At 42.0% G+C, this 19,164-nt stretch overlaps 2 protein-coding genes across 5 annotated transcripts in view; one reads left to right on the top strand and one right to left on the bottom strand.

Annotated features, from left to right (window-relative positions):
* Window positions 1-16,386, top strand: part of Prepl (prolyl endopeptidase like) — a 28,672-nt gene extending 12,286 nt beyond the window's left edge. For all 4 annotated transcript variants that reach the window (XM_055619106.1, XM_055619102.1, XM_055619096.1 and 1 more), the window contains 10 exons: window positions 930-1,065; window positions 2,744-2,960; window positions 3,502-3,687; window positions 7,643-7,840; window positions 9,329-9,504; window positions 10,748-10,964; window positions 13,815-13,964; window positions 14,880-15,003; window positions 15,777-15,850; window positions 16,124-16,386. In XM_055619106.1, coding sequence (XP_055475081.1) covers window positions 930-1,065; window positions 2,744-2,960; window positions 3,502-3,687; window positions 7,643-7,840; window positions 9,329-9,504; window positions 10,748-10,964; window positions 13,815-13,964; window positions 14,880-15,003; window positions 15,777-15,850; window positions 16,124-16,213 — 1,568 coding nt within the window. In that variant the 3' untranslated portion in view covers window positions 16,214-16,386. The remainder of the gene's footprint in view (window positions 1-929; window positions 1,066-2,743; window positions 2,961-3,501; window positions 3,688-7,642; window positions 7,841-9,328; window positions 9,505-10,747; window positions 10,965-13,814; window positions 13,965-14,879; window positions 15,004-15,776; window positions 15,851-16,123) is intronic.
* A 247-nt stretch (window positions 16,387-16,633) lies between these two features.
* Window positions 16,634-19,164, bottom strand: part of Slc3a1 (solute carrier family 3 member 1) — a 35,668-nt gene continuing 33,137 nt past the window's right edge. Inside the window, exon 10 of the mRNA XM_055619112.1 lies at window positions 16,634-17,266. Within this exon, the coding sequence (XP_055475087.1) occupies window positions 16,823-17,266 (444 nt within the window). The 3' untranslated portion in view covers window positions 16,634-16,822. The remainder of the gene's footprint in view (window positions 17,267-19,164) is intronic.

The raw sequence follows: 19,164 nt of genomic DNA, 5'->3' as shown, positions 1-19,164 counted from the left end.
GTGTATCTATGTTGCACACGTGAGTGTGCCCATGTTTGCTCATATGAAGGTGCGAACAGGACATTGGCCATCTTCCCTGCTTAGTGCTTTGAGACAAGATCTACAACTGAGCCAGAAGCTCCCACATTGGCTGAGCTGACTGGCTGGCCACACAGGAAGCCTTTACAATCTCTTAGCCCCCAGTTCCTGGGGTTTCGGCCATGCACAGCTTTTTATGATTCAGACCCCAGTACCCATATTTCTCCTCAGCCCCAGCACAGTGAAGCCTAAGAAATACATTTGTTCGTCAAACCTCTAAGATCAAGGTGTGTATTACCTAGTAATGACTTACAATGACTGTCAGCCAGGTGGCAGTCATGATATAATTGTGTGCAAATCTCCATTGATAGGTTATGGTCACACAGAGAGAGAGACAGAGAGACGATGACTAACACATACAAAAGATTGCACTAGATAGAATATAATTTCAATTTAATGCAAAAGCATCTAATTAAACAATTCAGAAAATAATAGCAATGTAAAGGGAAGACAAAGTGAACATAGATAATGATGAATGATGAAGGGAAGGACCTGTTAAGGTGGGTTTGGCAGCTTGAGCTGTCCTGTTCTCTAGAAGCAGGGATGTAGTCAGTGTTTCCTCAGAGTTTAGCAACCATCTCCCAAAAGCAAATGTGACTTTACCAATAGTTGTCCTTAACATTGAATATGGGTTTTTATTTAGGTGCTTAAGTAGATTGAGACTAAGTAATGGGAACTTGGATCAGTGTCTCGGGGTTTTATTTATGTTCTCTAGGTTGTATTTAAACTCACATTTTTAAATCAAGCTTATGCAATATGTAGATCCTGGGCATCAGCTTATACACTCCTTTACTTGGCATTCACCATCGGAGCACAGGCAGCTGTGTGTTAATTCATTTCCTCCCTTTCAGAATGGGTAAAGGATGAAGAAGATGAAGATGTCTTATTCTACACCTTCCAGAGGAATCTTCGCTGCCATGATGCGTATCGAGCCACATTTGGGGACAACAAACGTAACGAGCGTTTCTACACAGAAAAAGACCCAAGGTGCTAGAATGATGCAGTTACACGCTTTCCCCAAAGTATTCCCCACTATTTAAAGTACTGCTATTGTTGACTTGAAGTGCTGAGAATGGGGGAAATTATTACTTTATTATTCTACCTTCTAGAACTAATCTATAGAGTTCCAAATTCTATCAATCTGGGATACCAAATTAGGAAAATGTTATAAATGTGGCCACAAAGAGTACCCATCAGCCACAGTTCCCATCATCTTTTCTTCTAGTACTTCAGTTGTTGATTATTTTAAAACAAGTTTTCATTTTGATGGTAGACTGTCTCTTAAATTTATGGTCAGGGAAGTGCCTGCTAACATATTCTTAAAGAGCACTTTAAATATTGACTCTTTGTTTTTTAATATATCTATTTCTAGAGCCATAGAATCCATACATTCTAATGAAAACTGTATTATACAGATTGTGAAGGGAAATATCTATGCTAAATTTTTAAAATCTGATTTTTACGTCACCGAATAGTCAACAGCTCCAACACCAACCCGCCTCCCCACACCATTACCTCTACCATTGCACACTTCTTTTTTTTCTTGGCAGAAATACTATTCACCAAGAACAGGTCTCAGTTTTAAAAAGCAAGGAAAGTGGCCTGGTCTCTGAAGATTCTTGGGTCCAAACCCCAAATAGCCCTGGGAAATAGGCTCAGAGTAACCTTGATTATATTGTGCCAATGCCAATCATTGACATCTTAGAAATTTCCAGAGGAATTTTAGTCGTACATCTGTAATGATTTAGAAATTAGTATGTTTTGCCCAGACAGCTAAAAATTTATGGGAATTAAACAACAAAATAGACAGCTTTTTAGCTCTTCACCCATCGTTTCACTTTTATGTTGGAGCTTAATTTTTCTGATAAGAAAGAGAATTAGAGCCGGGTGTGGTGGTGCACAACTTCGGTCCCAGCACTTGAGAGGCAGAGGCAGGTGTCCTTCTGTGAGGACAGCCTGGTCTGCATAGTCAATTTCAGGGCTGCACAGGGCTATCTCAAAAGCCCAAAAGAAATCAAAAGAGGACCCTGCAAGGAGTTCTAGTAATTATTTCACAGATGCTTGTAAGATTGATCTTGAGTAAATCACTTCTTTCTTTTTAAAATTTTGTTCTATTATGTTGTATGGGCATTTGCCTACATGTGTGTCTGTGTAGCACATGCATGCCACAGAGGCCAAAGAGAACACCAGATCTGCAAGAACTGGAGTTAGAGACAGTTGTGAGCTACCATGTAGGTGCTAGGAATTGAACGAGGTGCTCTGGAAGAATGGCTGATGCTTTTAACTGCTGAGTCATCTAGCTAGTCTCCCACCCCACCCCACCTCACCCCACCCCAAGAAAAAAAAAAACATTTCTTGTTCAGTTGTTAGTATTCTGTAGCATTTCACCTGAGACACTTAAAGATTGGATAGTGGCGTCCACTCCAAATGATGCCATTGATTCCAAATGTCTTCCAGGGTTTGTAGCTCAGCTCCAGCTCTTTTCCTGCTTCTAAATATACCCCTTATTTAAATATATATATATCCATGCAAGTCATTTCAGCCTTACTGCTTACATATCTAATAATGTTGCAGACTGTGAAAGTGGGATTTCCTACTCATATCCCAGTCTGCAACAAGTACAATAATGACTTAATGAAATCCTGTGCTTTTTTCTTCTTTCTAGCTATTTTGTTTTCCTATATCTTACAAAAGACAGTCGTTTCCTCACCTTGAATATTATGAACAAGACGACTTCTGAGGTGTGGTTGATAGACGGCCTGAGCCCCTGGGACCCGCCAGTACTTATCCAGAAGAGAATACACGGTGTTCTTTACTATGTTGAGCATCGAGATGATGAATTATACATCCTCACTAATGTTGGAGAACCGACAGAATTCAAGGTAGTTCTCCATTCTGCTTGTTCCCCATTGGGATGGGTTCCTAAAAGTGTCAGCTTTCTAGCACCAACCTTCCTTGCTATAAGAGAGTATGGGGGTGGGGAGTTAAAGTGTGTAATTGACACTGCTTTCTTAGACAGTATCAGTCCCTCTTCTCTTCCATTATTTCCCTTCCCTTGGAGCTAACATTTCTACCTACTATAACTATACTTAAAACCTAAGTAAATGAAACATTCTTTAGTGTTTGTGTTATAAAAACGAAACGTGGCTGGCTCAGAAGAGCACTCGTGATTTTGAGTTGGCAGTTGACTTAGTCTCAGGCAGGCATGCCATTGCATCCATTGTCCACTGGCTGACGCTTGGCTAGTTATGGTACCACACAACCTGCTAACCTGGCTAGCATGGTGACATTCACACTTGGACCCTGATACAGCTCGTCGTGAAGTAGTGACAGCTGGTGTGCTCTCCTTTCCAGTCATCTCACCCCTGAAGGCTGCAGCCGTAGAGTTTGTCACCTAGGTCTCTCCTAACCTTGTTCATGCAGCTGATGCGAACGGCAGCTGACGCCCCTGCTATTATGAACTGGGATTTATTTTTCACAATGAAGAGAAATACCAAGGTTGTAGACTTGGACATGTTTAAGGACCACTGTGTTCTGTTCCTGAAACACAGCAATCTGCTATATGTTAATGTGATTGGTCTGGCTGACGACTCAGTACGCTCTCTAAAGGTACGTCTACTCTTTGTACTTATCAGGAACACAGGTTGGCTTACTAGAGAAATTCCAGGGCCGGGTACTTTTCTTAAAAAGGGATTCAGTTGAAGTGCATTTTAGCATACTGGCTTTTTATCAGGTCTAGAATCATTTTAGAATGACTTGAGAGACCTTGTGTTTAATGCAGTCTTAAACCAATGGACTCACAGATGGATTTCAGAACTAGTGCCAGGGCTCATTATGTTTGTCTTTCTGCGTAGCTCTGTGGTCAGGTATGTTTTCAGTGTGAGGAGCAGCAATAACTGAGCCCTGCTTGGTAGTTAGTACCCAGGCACTGACTGCTGCTTGTGGGGGCCACATCCCAGAAGGACAGTAGTCACCTCACTGTGTTTCCATCACATGCATGTATTTGCATCTTCTCTCTTTGCCAGTTTTCTTACCCATGAGGTATGTACCTGCTCCCTTTCAATACACAGATGTCAGTGGTCTCTGTGACACAGAAGGATGGTAGAGGCATCTCTAACTAGTTAATACTATGTATGCCTTCCAAGGCAAGTGATAAAATGCCTTCAGAAATGAACCTGACAAATCAATGAATGGCAACCTTACTGTCCATTTTCAAAGCAGCATTAAGTGAATATACACAGCCTCATAGAATGGTAAAACAGCAGAATAAAATATATGGCCTTAATGAGCAAAGTTTTTATGATATTAGACAAATATCAAAACACAAAGCTTAAATATAAGTTAGTTTTAAATAGTGGTTTTAAAAACAAAATGTGTCATAGAGCTCAAAGGAAGGGAAGAATTCTTGACTCAGGAAAGCTTCTTTAGAATAATAGAGATAAACTAAAGAGGACAGATAGGAATTTGATATGCAGAATAACCTGTCATATCCAAGAATGAGAAACACAGCTCTAAGCTCAAGTCCATACATCTCTTCAGGGAACCAATTCTTAGGTCTATTTTGCCAATGGAGAAATTATTCCTGGACAATGAAGTTTTGGTATAATGGAGTTTTTTTGTTTTGGTTTTTGTTTTGGTTTTTTTGTTTTGTTTTTAAGAGAAGGCTCAAGATAGGATTTCTCTGTGTAGCCCTGGCTGTCTTGGAACTTACTCTGTAGAGTAGGGTAGCCTCAGACTCAAAGAGATCTGCCTGTCTCTGCCTCCGAAGTGCTGGGATTAAAGGCGTGAGCCACCACTGCCCAGCAGTATAATGCTTTTTAACTGGTGTGAGCAGTCTGTATAAATTATAACAGAGGAAACAGTTTTTGGACAGGGAAATAGTTTGAGCCCCTGGAACTATACTTCATGAGATTATTAGACAACTATATTAGTGAAGACTGGAGCAAACAGATAGGAATCAGGGAGATGAACTTCAAGATTGTTCTACAGATACAAATGAACAATGGGAGCCTGTGACAATTAGGATTCTTGGGTTGCTTTCTAAAATCACATTGCTAAGTTTAACACTGAGTCTCTTAGATGTCTATGTAGGTATCCCGAAATAAAAATGATTATTGCTTCAGGACTTTCCTATTGTTTCCATCTGCTGCAGTTGGAAAGCTGGCAGAGAACATATATCCTCATTGCAGTCCACATAAACAAGAATGGGAAAATAGTTAACTTCTAGCAATGCATTTATTACAGTTGTATATCAAGAAAAGTGGGACTGCCATGTAGAGACTTATCAGGGCTAGGATAGTACAGGTTGACCTTGGACTTCTGGTCCTCCTGCCCTACCTCTCCTGTGCTGGGATTATAGGCATGGACCATATACCTGGTTTTACGTCGTGCCAGGTTTGAACCCAAGGCTTCGTGCATGCTATGCAAGAACTCTACCAACTGAGCCGTATCCCAGTCCCTAAGACTAGTCTTCTAAGTAAAAATGACGTTTTCTTATTTTTAATAAGTAGTCTTACTTAAAGAATTTGTTGTTTCACAAAAAAATGCTGTCTTTAGTTTTTGCTATATCATTTCTCTCACCACTCTCTGACCTGTTCCAAACTGTAGGTACCTGTTATACCCTGAATACTGTTCTACATCCTCATCAAAAAGAATCAAATGCTTTAGTACATACCACATGCTACTTAAACGTAATTTTATAATTGCGTGATGCTGAATAACACTGATAAACATCCATAGACTATGCTGTGTATAAAAGGCAAAATCTTTAGCCACAGTGTGAGTAGTTGGGAATATATTTCCATGTATATAACATCTATACCTAGTGGACACTTGATGCAATCTGCAGCAATGCAAGTGTTAACTTTTCATGAATTTACTTCTTATCATTGGTCATCATGTCATCAGTATATTTTTAAAAAAGAAAAATATAGTCGTGCACGGTATAATCCCCACACTTGGGGAGACAGAGGCAGGGGGGTCTCTGTGAGTTTGAGGCAGGCCTAGTCTACAAAGTGAGTCCACGACAGCCAAGGCTACACAGAAAAACCCTGTCTCTAAAAGAAAGACGAGACAGAGAAAGAAAAATATTTGATTGTAATATCTGGAAAGTAAGTTGAGGATGGTTGATTTAATTCTAGGGGGACTATCCAGGCACTGAACATACTATATAAACTCAGCCACTAAGTCATATGTCACCCCCACCCACAAGCCCAAGAAATGTTCCCCTGTGTGCTGTCATCTGCATTTGCTGGAGAGTCTATCTCCAGGCCAAATGTCTTTCAGTGTGTTACCACTCAGTGGGGAACGTGTCTGAAGATGCCCTTGAGACCGCTAACACTCTCAGTCAGCTGGGCAGATGTTCTGGAGTCCATAGCATTGGAACAGTTCTGGTTACAGCTAAAGCTTTAACCTTTAACCTTGGAAAAACCCAAACTATGATTTATTGGTATCAGTTGTTCTAAAGCTAAAACAACGTATTCCGTGGCCATCATTAAGTTTTATAGAGAGGAAGAAGAAACCCTGCGCCCCTGGGGGCCAGGAATCTTATACCTACCCTGATGGTTGCTAGGCCACAGTTAGGTTTCTTTCTTTCAAATAGAGATCAGCCTCAAATGTGTGTCCTTGTTAGTTTTCCTGAAAGAAGACGCTGGGTTAATTGGGGGAGTGTGCCTGACCACTGTGCTCTCTGGCCGTGGTTTCTGCAGTGGAAGTCTGTACTCTCGGTGCTCACAGCCCTTCCTCCAGTAGTGCCCGCCAGTGATGTTGTGTGCCAAGACCTCTGATTTTCTAAGGAATTTGCTCTTTCTACAATTACTCAGAAAAAGAAAGGCAATTTTCTTTTCACATTCGTAGTCTCAGAACCTTTCGAGCACTCTGTCAACCTGCTTACCAGGCTTCTTTAAAAGGTGTAAGTGGGATGTTAGAGGAAGGCTTGACTCTGGACCCTGCTGCTCTAAGAGAATAAATTTTGATTCCTTTCCATTTTTCTTAAAGTTAAGAATCTTGAGCATAATAGCTATGACTCTCTGAGTCATTGTGCCTGGAAAGGTTTTGTTCAGCACAATGGTCAGCCTGGAAGCTAAAGTTAGAAACAAATTGTAAATGCTTTAGTGCTGCTGGGCCCGTTTGTAGCCTCATCACGGCTGTCCAGGCAGCTGGCGAAGGACTGGTGGGAAAATCACTCCAAACATCCACATGAGGATCTCATGTTCTGTGAGAGCAGACCAAGGGCTGCTGCTGGATAGGATTACTATTCCTTGGGCTTATTCTTAGCCACTTAGTTATTTCATCACCCAAGTTTATACTCCCAAATAAACTTGATGGTCAAAGCAATTTCATGTAAATCTGGAATCATGATAAACCTATTTCCTACATTTTTCTTTATCTTATTGGTAACTGATACAGTGTTTTGTTTACTTGATACCTATTTTGTCACAATGGAGTAATTATTAAATGATGTGTCATGTAATAACAAAAAGTAAAGTAGATAGCCACAACATTTTGTTTGGAATAGACTCAAAAACTTTAATATTAATTAGTGAAAATAATTTTTATTCTTCAGCTCCCTCCTTGGGCCTGTGGATTTATAATGGATACAAATTCTGACCCAAAGAACTGCCCCTTCCAGCTTTGCTCTCCAATAAGACCCCCAAAATATTACACCTACAAATTTGCAGAAGGCAAACTGTTTGAGGAAACTGGTCATGAAGATCCCATTACAAAGACTAGTCGTGTTTTGCGCATAGAGGCCAAAAGCAAGGTAGGTGCTGTAATCTCTGCTTCCAGCTCCCAGGCACTGAAACTGCACAGTGCCAGAGTCAGCTTCAGGGCTGCCTCAGCACCGTTTTTGGAAAATCCCTTACACTAGAAAAGGTCCAGATGATTTTAGAAATACATAGATTTTTTTTTTCAAACTTTAAAAACATGTTTTAATTTTAACATGGATTTTAAAAAGTCTAGTATACTAAGCCTTTCATTTAACTTGCTTATGTTTGAATTTTAAAGTTGAATTAATAAAAAGTAAATAGTCAAAGTTGGTATACAATTATGGCAGTAACTTTGAAAGTACAGTAAATAGTTGATTATATTAGACTAGACTAATACAGTTCTAGCCTTCATGAGGCTTCAGTGTAGCATGGACAGTGCCAGAGGCTGAAGAAAGCATTACAATGCACTGACAGCCACCAAGGAAAGCACATTGAGGACACTGGAAACTTGGCAAAAGGACCTTCCGTAGTCGGCAGCCTTCTCCGAAAGAGTACTATTTAGTTAGGGCTTCTGTTGCACCACGACCATAAACAAGTGAGAGAAGAGGGGTTTATTTTCAGCTAGAAAACTCAGCTTCTCTTCCTAGTAACCGCTTGTTGACTCACAGTCTCTGAAACTCCAGTCCCAGGGAATGTAGCACCTCCTTCTGGCCTCCGTTGGCGCTGCACACGTGTGATGCAGACAAACACATCGAAAATAATTTTATTTGCATTCATAAAGTTCTGTAGGCCTTTGAAGGATGAAGGTAGCCATCACTATGGTCTGCATGCGAGCTCATGTACTAATGTTGAGCATTTTTCTGGGGTTCGAGAAAATGAAGCTGGTGGGACGTTTCAATCAGCATATTTCTAAATATTCACAAATAAGAATTGTCCCTGTCTAGCCCTAGGCACGGAGAGAAAGTTATACTAAAAGTTCCAACCTAGGGCTAGAGAGATGGCTCAGTGGTGAAGAGGACTGTCTGCTCTTCCAAAAGACCCGGGTTCAGTTCCCAGCACCCACATGGCAGCTCACAACTGTCTGTAATGCCAATTCCAAGGGATCTGATACCTTCACACTAACACACATAAAATAAAATAAAGCTATGAACTTAAAAAAAAAAAAAAAAAGTTCCAAGCTAAATAAGCATTTGACTTGACCCAAAAGAAATAAATTAGAGCTGGGCAATGACAAGTGCTTTTCAAAGTTATTTTCCTACTGTACGAAGCTGTGCCAATGTTCAGGCCAGTCCTGCTGCTCCTTCCTGGCTAATTCTAGAGCAGCAGGTAGCTGAAGCCCAGAGCTGTGTATGCAGCTGCCGTCGCTCACAGCGCCGGTGTCCAGGTGCAGTAAGCAACATGCTGGGAGTGCACTTCATGCTAGTTTAAACTGGGGTCGAGCCATTTAAAAACTCTTCTGGCGTGGGGGATCGGCTTGGTGCCTCGCATCTGTCCTGATCCCCAGCAGCAGAGGTGCTTCCTTACATACTCTTCGTTTCCAGGACGGAAAGTTAGTGCCAATGACAATTTTTCACAAAACGGATTCTGAGGACTTGCAGAAGAAGCCCCTCTTGGTGCACGTCTATGGAGCATATGGAATGGATCTGAAGATGAATTTCAGGCCTGAGAGGCGGGTGTTGGTGGATGATGGATGGATCTTGGCATACTGCCATGTTAGGTGAGTCAGCACGTTTCTCCTGGCAGATGAGCGTTACAGCATGTTGACACAACTACAATAACAGTATGATAGGGGCCAGGCACATGCCTTTAATGCCAGCACTTGGGAGGCAGAGACAGGCAAACCTCTATTAGGCTATATAGTGGAACCTTAAAAACCAGACACAAAGGATAAAACTCAGTGTATTAAGGGGCAAAAGCTCCCTTTCTTGTGTGTATTTTGGATTTAAGTATTCCCTAAGCCTGATGATGGGTTTGAATTCAGATAGCAGATTCATTTGATCCAAAGAACAAAAGAGTAGTTTTAGGACCTGGGACTAGATGTAGCAGTGTTTGTGCTTGATTAGTTCCATTGTTATTTCCACATAATTCTCTTGAAATCAGGTTTCTATGTTTAGAATTTTTGAGACAGGGTCTTACTCTGTAGCCGCGAACTCAGTGCCCTTCAAGTGCTGAGATGGCAGGCATGTGCTTGGGTGAATCTAATGTAGGCTTTGCTTACAGAGCCTCTTTAAGCTGAACTTCTTTCCCTCTAATTCCCATTTTATTCTAGCTGTTTTCAAGACATTTCATTTCTGCTTAAAACCTTCTCCACCTCCCATCTCCAGAACAAGGTCCAAACTTACCAGTAAAATTCTCGTGATCTGGCTTCCCTCTGGAGCATCCACCGCCCTCGTGCCAGCGGCTGGCGTGGGCACCCTCCCCTCCGTGTCCTCATACATGCCGTTTTCTCTGGGTCTTAGTTTCCCTTCCTTAACTTCCAGAACCCGCTTCCTTCACTGCTAGTTAAGTCATTTCCCTTACAGTGGTGCTTCTCACGCACACACACACACACCACTCAGGTAAAGCTCAAACACAGCTCAAAACCGCTGTGTTACAGCGGCAGCCACAGTGCCTGGTGACTGTGGCTGTTTTCCTCATGCCACTGTGAGCTTTGTGCATTTTTAAGGTCTTCTCTCAAGACAGTCTATAGTAAGTAGACAGTAGGCATTCAGGCATAGTTTTTGAATCAGATTTTTATCATCTTGAACAAAGCCAGCTTTTTATTTTGTTTTGTTTTGTTTCCTATGGTGGACTACATGGTACTGGTTTAGGCTTTTGCAGGCCAATCACAGTGTCTGTTGTGTATTCCCTCTTGTTGTGTTTAAAAGCATGACAGCAATCCTGAGCTCCAGTGCCCCACAGGAGCCTGTGATACAGTTTGCTGACCTGTACTGTATCGTTTTTGTTTTCTTCCGCTACAGGGGAGGTGGTGAGTTGGGCCTCCAGTGGCATGCTGATGGCCGTCTAACTAAAAAACTCAATGGCCTTGCTGACTTAGAGGCTTGCATTAAGACGCTTCATAGCCAAGGCTTTTCTCAGCCAAGTCTAACAACACTGAGTGCTTTCAGTGCTGGAGGGGTGCTTGTGGGAGCACTGTGCAATTCTAAGCCAGAGCTCCTGAGAGCTGTGACTCTGGAGGTGAGTACTGTCCCGTTCACAGATGGGCAGGTCTGCCACATTAGCATTTTATGGTGTAGCAAAGCCTTTAAGTCTGAACTCAACTGTGGCTCTAGAACGTGTGGAATTATCTTAATTGTCCCTGACAACAACTTTATGGATTTTGCAGTATTTCTTTGATAGACTAATGGCTGTGCCCCGTGAGCTATTTCTGTGTGCCAGAACATGTAGAAAGCTGTGTGTGCCATGGGTCCAGAAGTCTGCTCGAGTGTCCTGTGAGTTTGGGCGCACTGTCCTCCGACACCTCACCTGTGTGGCAGCATGCTGTCACACACCAGGGACTCTCTGCTTTTAGACACTCCATGATTTTGTTTCTTTTATTTTCTTGTATATAGCTAGTCAGTCTGGCCTCATACTTACAGTCTCCTGCCTCAGCCTTCTAAGCACCAGGATTTTAGTGTGGGCACCACACCTGGCGTAGATACTCCATTCTCGGTGGTCTTTTGGTGTAGTCCTGTCCTTTGACTTAACTCTCAGTTCTGGAAATGTCCTACAGCCCTTTCCTACTCTGTAAAACTGTGAAGCTGTATCATGTCTTCTGGCTTCACGTCCATCTTCTCCTATCTTTTACTTAGACGCTCTGGAAAATGATGACTGGGGCAGTCCAGAGTAATTTTTTTCAGGATGCATGCATGCGTGTGTGCGTGCATGGGTGTGTGTGTGTGTGTGTGGAGCAAGGAGTAGAACGTCCAATAAGTATTAAATAACTTGATCTAGAAATCTGTTTTTTTTTTAAATATTCTTTATAAAGGAAGTAAATCTGGCCACAAACATAATAACAAAATTGCTTACAATATAAAATGAGCTAACCTTGAATTTTAGAAATTAGGAATAACCAGAAATATATGTGTGAGGATATTTATTTCAATTGCTCATTACAGTGAAGAACTGGAATAGCCTAAATAGTCAACACAAAGTGTTTGTGTAGGAGCCAAAGTCCTTGGTGATAAGCACCCACAGTTCTGGCCATGAAGCAGGAAGGGTTAATGGAATGTTAGGTCAGCCCGGGTGTATTAGGAACCAGGGCTAGAGGCTGCTCAGCCAGGAACAGACAGGGAAGCAGCCACTGTGAGGACAGCACCGGCCCCGCCATTGCTGCCCCTGAAGAGTGGGCGGGCGCACACGTCGCCTCAGTTAGATTCTCCATGGTCACCACAGGTGCGGTAGAGTGACCCTCCTAACCAGGCTGGTGGCAGCCAGGGACCACAGCTCCCTGGACTCGGTTAAGATACTGTGACAGAAACCTGGAAAGTACATGCTCTAAGAAGTAAAAAGCACTTTCCCTTTAATTAAGGGTTTTTATTTTGTGTGCATAGGTGTTTTGCCTGCCTGTGTGCCTGTGTATCACGTGCATTCTTGGAACCCTCAGAGGCCACAGAAGGGTGTTCAGTCCCCAGGAACAGAGTCATGTACAGCTGTAAACTGCTATGTGGGTGCTGGGAATTGAACCTGGGTCCTCTAGAAGAGCAGCCAGAGCTCTTAACTGCTATTCCAGTATTAGGGCCAGTATTTGTTTTTTCTTTCTTTCTTTTTTTTTTTTTTTTCTTTTCTTGGATATTTTCTAGATCTTATGAAACTACTAATTATGAGCTTTATCATCAAATCCCAGCAGATAAAGCAGACTTTATATGCTGCTGGTGCTTTTCTCCCTTCTAAGACTTTCTAGTCATGGTAAAGTAAAAAAAAATCTAGTATCATAACTATTTTTAGTGTATAGCTCACTAATGTTAAGACATTTATATATTACCCAGTCAGTCTCCAGATCTCAAATTTTATCTTTCAAAACTGAAACACGAGCCTTGAACGTTCTATTCCGTCAGTCCCCACCCCTGAAAGCCACTCTCTGCCTTCTGTCTGCATATCAGCTCTTTTGAGTGGCACCATGCCAAACTGCTGGTCCTGCCTAGCTGGCCCTGACGTCACCGCATGCAGGGGGCTCCAGCTTGCATGCTTGCAGCACAGTTGGTGTATTCACTGTCCTCGTGTCCCTTTAGGACCCTGCCTCAACCCAGAGCAGAGGCACACGCCTGTAATCCCATCACTCAGGAAGGCAGAGGCTGGCAGATCTCTGTGAGTTCGAGGTCAGCCTGGTCTACAGAGTGAGTCCAGGACAGCCAGGGCTACACAGAGAAACCCTGCCTGGGGTTGGTGGGGAAGACCCTGTCTCTAGCTCTTTTGGTTATATCTCTAGGAAGGAGGTGCTAGATCAAAAGGTAAATGTCACCTTTTTTTTTTTTTTTTTTTTGAGGAACTACCATGCTTTTTGCCACAGTGACAACCATTTATAGTCTAGCCAATAGGCAAAAATGATGCAGTTTCTCTGTTTCCTCACCAACTTGAAATATTCTGATTATTGTGAGATTCTTTTTAATAGTATAAGATAGATAGACAGACAGACAGATGGATATAATAGCCGTCCTAATGAAATACAGAGCTATATTTGTTACTTTTATATAAGTAAAAATAGGAGAAAAGGCACCAAACTAAAAACAAAATTTGTGAAATTATAAAGTAAATTCTTTCTTGTTATAAAAATATCTTTTAAGGAGTTTGAATGCTCTTTCTCCACCTGTGAATTACCAGCTGTACTTAAGCCTGAGCTGTGCCCTCTCATACCTGGGTATGTCTTTATGCAGGAGACTATTGTGAAGCTCATTTCACCTTTGATCACATATATATATATATATATATATATATATATATATATATATATATACACACACACACACACACACACACACACACACACATATATACACATACACACATAAATATATATATTTCTGTTTGGCTTTCTCTTTCTTTGACTAGGCACCCTTCTTGGATGTCCTCAACACCATGATGGACACCACACTTCCTCTGACACTGGAAGAGTTAGAAGAATGGGGGAACCCTTCATCTGAGGAGAAGCACAAGAACTACATAAAACGCTACTGTCCCTGTCAAAACATTAAACCTCAGGTAGGGAGATGCAGTTGCAGTCACTGCCCTGAAGCAATAGAGAGGACAACTGAAAGGGCACACGCTGAGGTGGGACGAGAGTCAGAGGGCTCTAAGAGTCTGTTTCTGCTTAGGATACCTAATCATTCTTTGGTGTTATGTCCACTCGTACTCCACATTTGCCTCAGTTTAACAGCTCAGAGACAAGCATTCATTCTCATCCCCTGATCCAGTAGAGATTAAATGACATCATGGTCTCTCTGGAGAGGAAAAGGCTGTCCCTTGTACCAGTTATATTGATAAGTAACCAAGTAACCAGCATTCATCCATTCTATTCAAAGAATGGATACTGGTTACTTACCAATATAACTCGTACAAGGCAAACAGCAAAAATTTAAATACTCAAATTATAAGAACAATTCAAATATCAGAGAACCTGGAAAGTTCAAACCTTCTTAAAAAAAACCAATTATAATGTTTTTGAGATAGGCAAATGTATTTCAGGGCATTTTCTGAAATGTTAAAATGCTACATAAATATAACATAATCCTGTTGACTTTTGATGATTATGATTTGCTCTTAAAAAAAAAGATAATCAGGCTGGAGAGATGGCTCAGAGGTTAAGAGCACTGGCTGCTCTTCCAGAGGTCCTGAGTTCAATTCCTGGCAACTACATGGTAGCTCATAAGCATCTATAATGAGATTTGGTGCCCCCTTCTGGCATGCAGGCAGAACAGTGTATACATAATAAATAACTCTTTAAAAAAATAGTAATGCTAATCACACAACAGGTAACAGGTAGCCTGGCGCCATCCTCCTGAGGCCTGCTCAAGAGCTCCCAATAAGCAAACACTTCCAGCCCTCAGGGGAACAAACGATCTACAGGGTAGAAGGAATCATGGAGTAACATAACTCTGTGCATCTGTTCTCTTTCAGCATTACCCTTCAATCCATATCACAGCCTATGAAAATGATGAGCGAGTACCTCTGAAAGGAATTGTAAGCTACACTGAGAAACTCCAGGAAGCCGTTGCAGAGCACACTAAGGAAGCTGGTGAAGGTGGGAGGCTGCCTGACCGGGCTCCTGGTATCGGGGCTGCCCTCAGCCTGACCCGGGCACTGGGTATCGGGACTGCCCTCAGCAACAGCACACTCCACATACAGCTACCGTGCTGGCTCCTCGGTTACAGTCCATAGCTGCAACCGCCCCCTTTGGAGTAATGTTAAAGCAAAGCAGGCAGGACTCAAAGCAGAGAGGAAATCCAACTATAAAAGTAAAAGTAACTGTAACTTGGAGACCGCACACATAGATTCAGTCATGTAACAGTCATGAGACATCCTGTTGCTGCTCTAAGATTACTCATTTTCAGCCAGGTGTAGAAAAGTCATTTTTAAAAATTCTTCCTTTTTCCTTAAAACTGCCTACTAACACACTCTGGGTTTGGAATTAGGAGGGCCACCCTCCAAATCAGTCTTTGGATGCAGCTCCAGCTCTCCCTCTCCACTGCTACAGCTGGTATTTCCAGGGTCCCAAACTCTCAGGTCCCACAGACTGTTGACACCCTCCTAAATCACAACCTCTGACCCCCTCCTGGTTCACAGGTCACAGTCTTCTCTCATTGTGCCAGTTCTGGCACCCAGGCTCCTCAGCCATTAGTGTCCTGCTCCCCTGGCTCAGAAACTGGCCTCCTGCCCGTTGCCCTCCCATCTCCTTGGTGGTAGTTATGGTGACTTTGTTTTGTTCCTTTGCTGTTTGAGTTAAGTGCTTAGAAGGAGGGAGAGATGGGTCTCAGTTTTATGAAGGTCTGATTGCTTTTGTGTTAACTCTTTCAGGCTATCAGCCCCCCAACATCATTTTAGATATTCAGCCTGGAGGGAATCATGTGATTGAGGATTCTCACAAAAAGGTATGTTCTCCATCCCCTTTGCGCTGACAGGGTCCTTGATTTTAGATGTGTTGTGTTGAAGGCTTTCAGTGGTAATGGCAGGGCTGCTTCTCAGTGTCAGGCCATGAGGTGGGGGAGGGCCACTGTGCTCAAGGGCTGCCCTTGTCCCCATGAGGGGGCTCTGCTAAGGAGAAATGGGTTAAAGACTCAAGTCAGGTTAGCTTGGATAAAGACAGACTAAGGAACACTGGGATTCTAATTCTTCTGTCTAATCCTCAAGTGTGGTTCTTTTAGATTACAGCCCAGATGAAATTCCTGTATGAGGAACTTGGACTTGACAGCACCAATGCTTTCGAGAATCTTAAGAAATACCTAAAATTCTGAACTGCTGCATTTAGCTGGACTAGACACACGTGGAAATAATAACTAGTCTCATTTCCAGTTGGTTTAGCAAAAGTGAGATTTTTTTTTTAAGTTGTTTCTTTGTGTAATTTTGCTTAACATATGTGTCACTTGTACTGTTCCCACCAGCACAAACCTCTTAGCATTTCGGTCATGCTCGTACTACATTGGTAGTAGAGAAGGAGGCCAGAAGGTCTGGGAGCAGGAGAACACCAGGCCTCCCTTCCAATCAGAGCAACTTAATGTCTTTTAATAGAATTTTCTTTGACCAGTTTACAATTCAGTGTCCTTCCTCTTTGCTAATAACTACTTTTAAGCACTGTGGCTATGAGTCATCTTGCAATTTCCACAACTCTACTTTAAAGAAAAGAAGAGCATTTTTCATATTTAAATGCTTTAGCATTCTGGAATAATCTTTTAAATACTTTATTGTTCTTTGAAAATTTGAGAAACTCCCCCCAGAACAGTTGCATTAGTGCAACAGTGCTGTGGAAATATCTACAAATTGACGCCATCCACGAGGCTTACTCAGAAGCGTACTGTGTGTCAAAACATGCTGGATACAGGGTGGCCATCTCTTCCTGCAGCTTCCTAGCACAGACTATACAGAATGCCCAGCACGCTGGAGTAGCATGCGTGGCTGGACACAAAGCATTTGTCTCTAAAAGCTTCTTGACGATGGAAGAGAGTCTGCATGCTGTGTTCCAAGATGAGCCCCTCTCCCTTCTCCAGAGAAATGGCACGGGTATCAACATCACTGCCTCTGGAGGCTCCACTGGTACTTAATCTTATTCTCAGTTTTGTAGGGAGCTCTGAAATGATTTCCTGTAGATTTAGCACAGTTGATGATTCTCCAAAATTCAGAACCACAATGAAGACTTTATCTATGCCGTCCAGTTCTCTTGTGTATACGACAGAGTGACTGTGATCCCTCAAAAGGCAAAACCAGCCCCTGCTGAGAAGAAGCTCTTTGGCGTGGAGTTGACTCAAATCCTGATACAGCTTCAGCACTGAGCCTGGCTGGGTCTTTTGGACCTGTTTTTAAAAACAATATTCACGTAAATATTCACAATATTTAATAATTATCCCCCTCTCAAAACAATTGCTTCCATTTGCCCTTTAAAGTAACTACCAAATTTATAAATAGTTTTTCCTAAAGTCAGAGGAATTACAAATCAGATTTTCTGCTTGTTGGGGAGCCATTTCAGTATACGCAGTGCTCCCACATCTTAGAGTTGCTGCAGAAGCAAATTTGACTCCACTTTATATCATTTAGCTTGCTGGAATGAAGTCACTGTGCCGTGTTGTGACTGCCAGATGCAAAAAGCCACTGTCACAGGAACTCGGAGAGTGTGCATTTGGGCTTGGCTGCTCTCATCTGTAGGATGATGAGAAGGGGCACTGCTGTGCAGAGATCATGGGTCCAGCAGACATTGATTTTCAGATCACCAGTGATGGAAAGAGCACTGCAAACTGCAGAGCCTAAGATGCAAGTTAGGAAGGCCACATTTGCTCTCTTTATGACTTTTTTTCTAGGCCATAAAAGCTAGTTTTTGTCTATTAAAGATTTGGGTTGATTTTACAGCTACACAAGCATATCTAATTTAGTGCTGTTCTTTCCTTTTTCTTTTTTCTCATAAGCACTTTTCTGTTACATTGTCCCCATAGATGTCATTGAAATGACAAATAATATTCTGTTAAATAGTTTTACCATACTACCCTTCCCTTTCCTTTTCAGCATTTGCACTTCTGGTGTTTTCTTGCATTTTCATTCACCTCCTCCCATGTTTAATATTATTTATTTAACATAGATTATCAGACAGATAATTCCTGTGTCAAAGAGTATGGGCATTCAATACATAATGCCAAATTAGTTGTAGCTGTTGCCAAATCAACAGTAATATTCATTCATTACACTCTCATCAGCCATGTTTCCTGGGGCAGGGGTTGTTGTTGTCATGGTTGTTGTTGTTGTTGTTGGGTAGATGCTTAATAAATGTATTTAATGACTATTTCATGGGTATTTGAAGATGTCCATTCTGTTTATCAGGTACAGAGCAATCCTGGTGTGTGTGTGACGCGTCGGTGTTCTTGCTCATTCTCAATAGCTCTAGTTGATGAATGCATGAGGGCAGGGTTTACTGCCGCTCATACGAGAGGCCCAGGGAGCTGCTCTTTCCATCTACTTTCACTTGAACTCTTTCTCTGTAACTGTGGACTTGTCTCTTTGCACTTCTCAAAGTACTTGTTTGATGTATTTTGGACCTTTTGTTAACATGCATAAAGATTTGTGGGTTTTAGTGGACTATTCAATTCTTTTCACTGTCTGAAAATTGCATTTCTCTCATATAATGCTTTTCATATTAAATTCTATTTTGTCTGCTATTAAATATTTCCAAACCCACTTTTGTAAGTCATTGTTTGTCTAGGAAATGCATATACGTGGTATAATAAACTTCAGTCGCAAGAAGAACATATACCAGGCAAAGATTTCTTCAAGCACCGCCTGTTCACTTCTGGAGATGGGCAGGACACGATGGCTGGTTGCATTCCTTCCTTTTTTAGGTATCATGAAATGGTACCCTGTGCCGCTGCAAGCATATATGTAGGCGTGCTTACACAGGTGGTGCCATCTTAAAATTGTTCTCGATAGTGGCATATGCCTTTATTCCAGCACTTGGAAAGCAGAAACAAGTGGAACTCTGTGAGTTCAGGGCCAGCCTGATCTACAGAGAGAGCAGGACAACCGGGGCTGTTACATAGAGAAACCCTGTCTTAACCCTGTCAAACAAATAAACAAAATGCTCTCTCACTGGTGCAGCCATTCTTTGTCTTCGGAGCTACATCCTTAGTCCTATGTCTACTGAATTGGCTTTCTGTTGGATAGACACAGAAGTCATTTCTAGCACTTCTGTTCTTGCAAACAGTGCCAT

This window comes from Psammomys obesus, unplaced genomic scaffold (assembly GCF_907164565.1).
Source record: "Psammomys obesus unplaced genomic scaffold, mPsaObe1.curated_primary_1811, whole genome shotgun sequence".
Classification (NCBI taxonomy): Eukaryota; Metazoa; Chordata; class Mammalia; order Rodentia; family Muridae; genus Psammomys; species Psammomys obesus.
The sequence above is the reverse complement of the archived record's forward strand: the minus strand, read 5'-3'. Positions and strand labels throughout refer to the sequence as shown.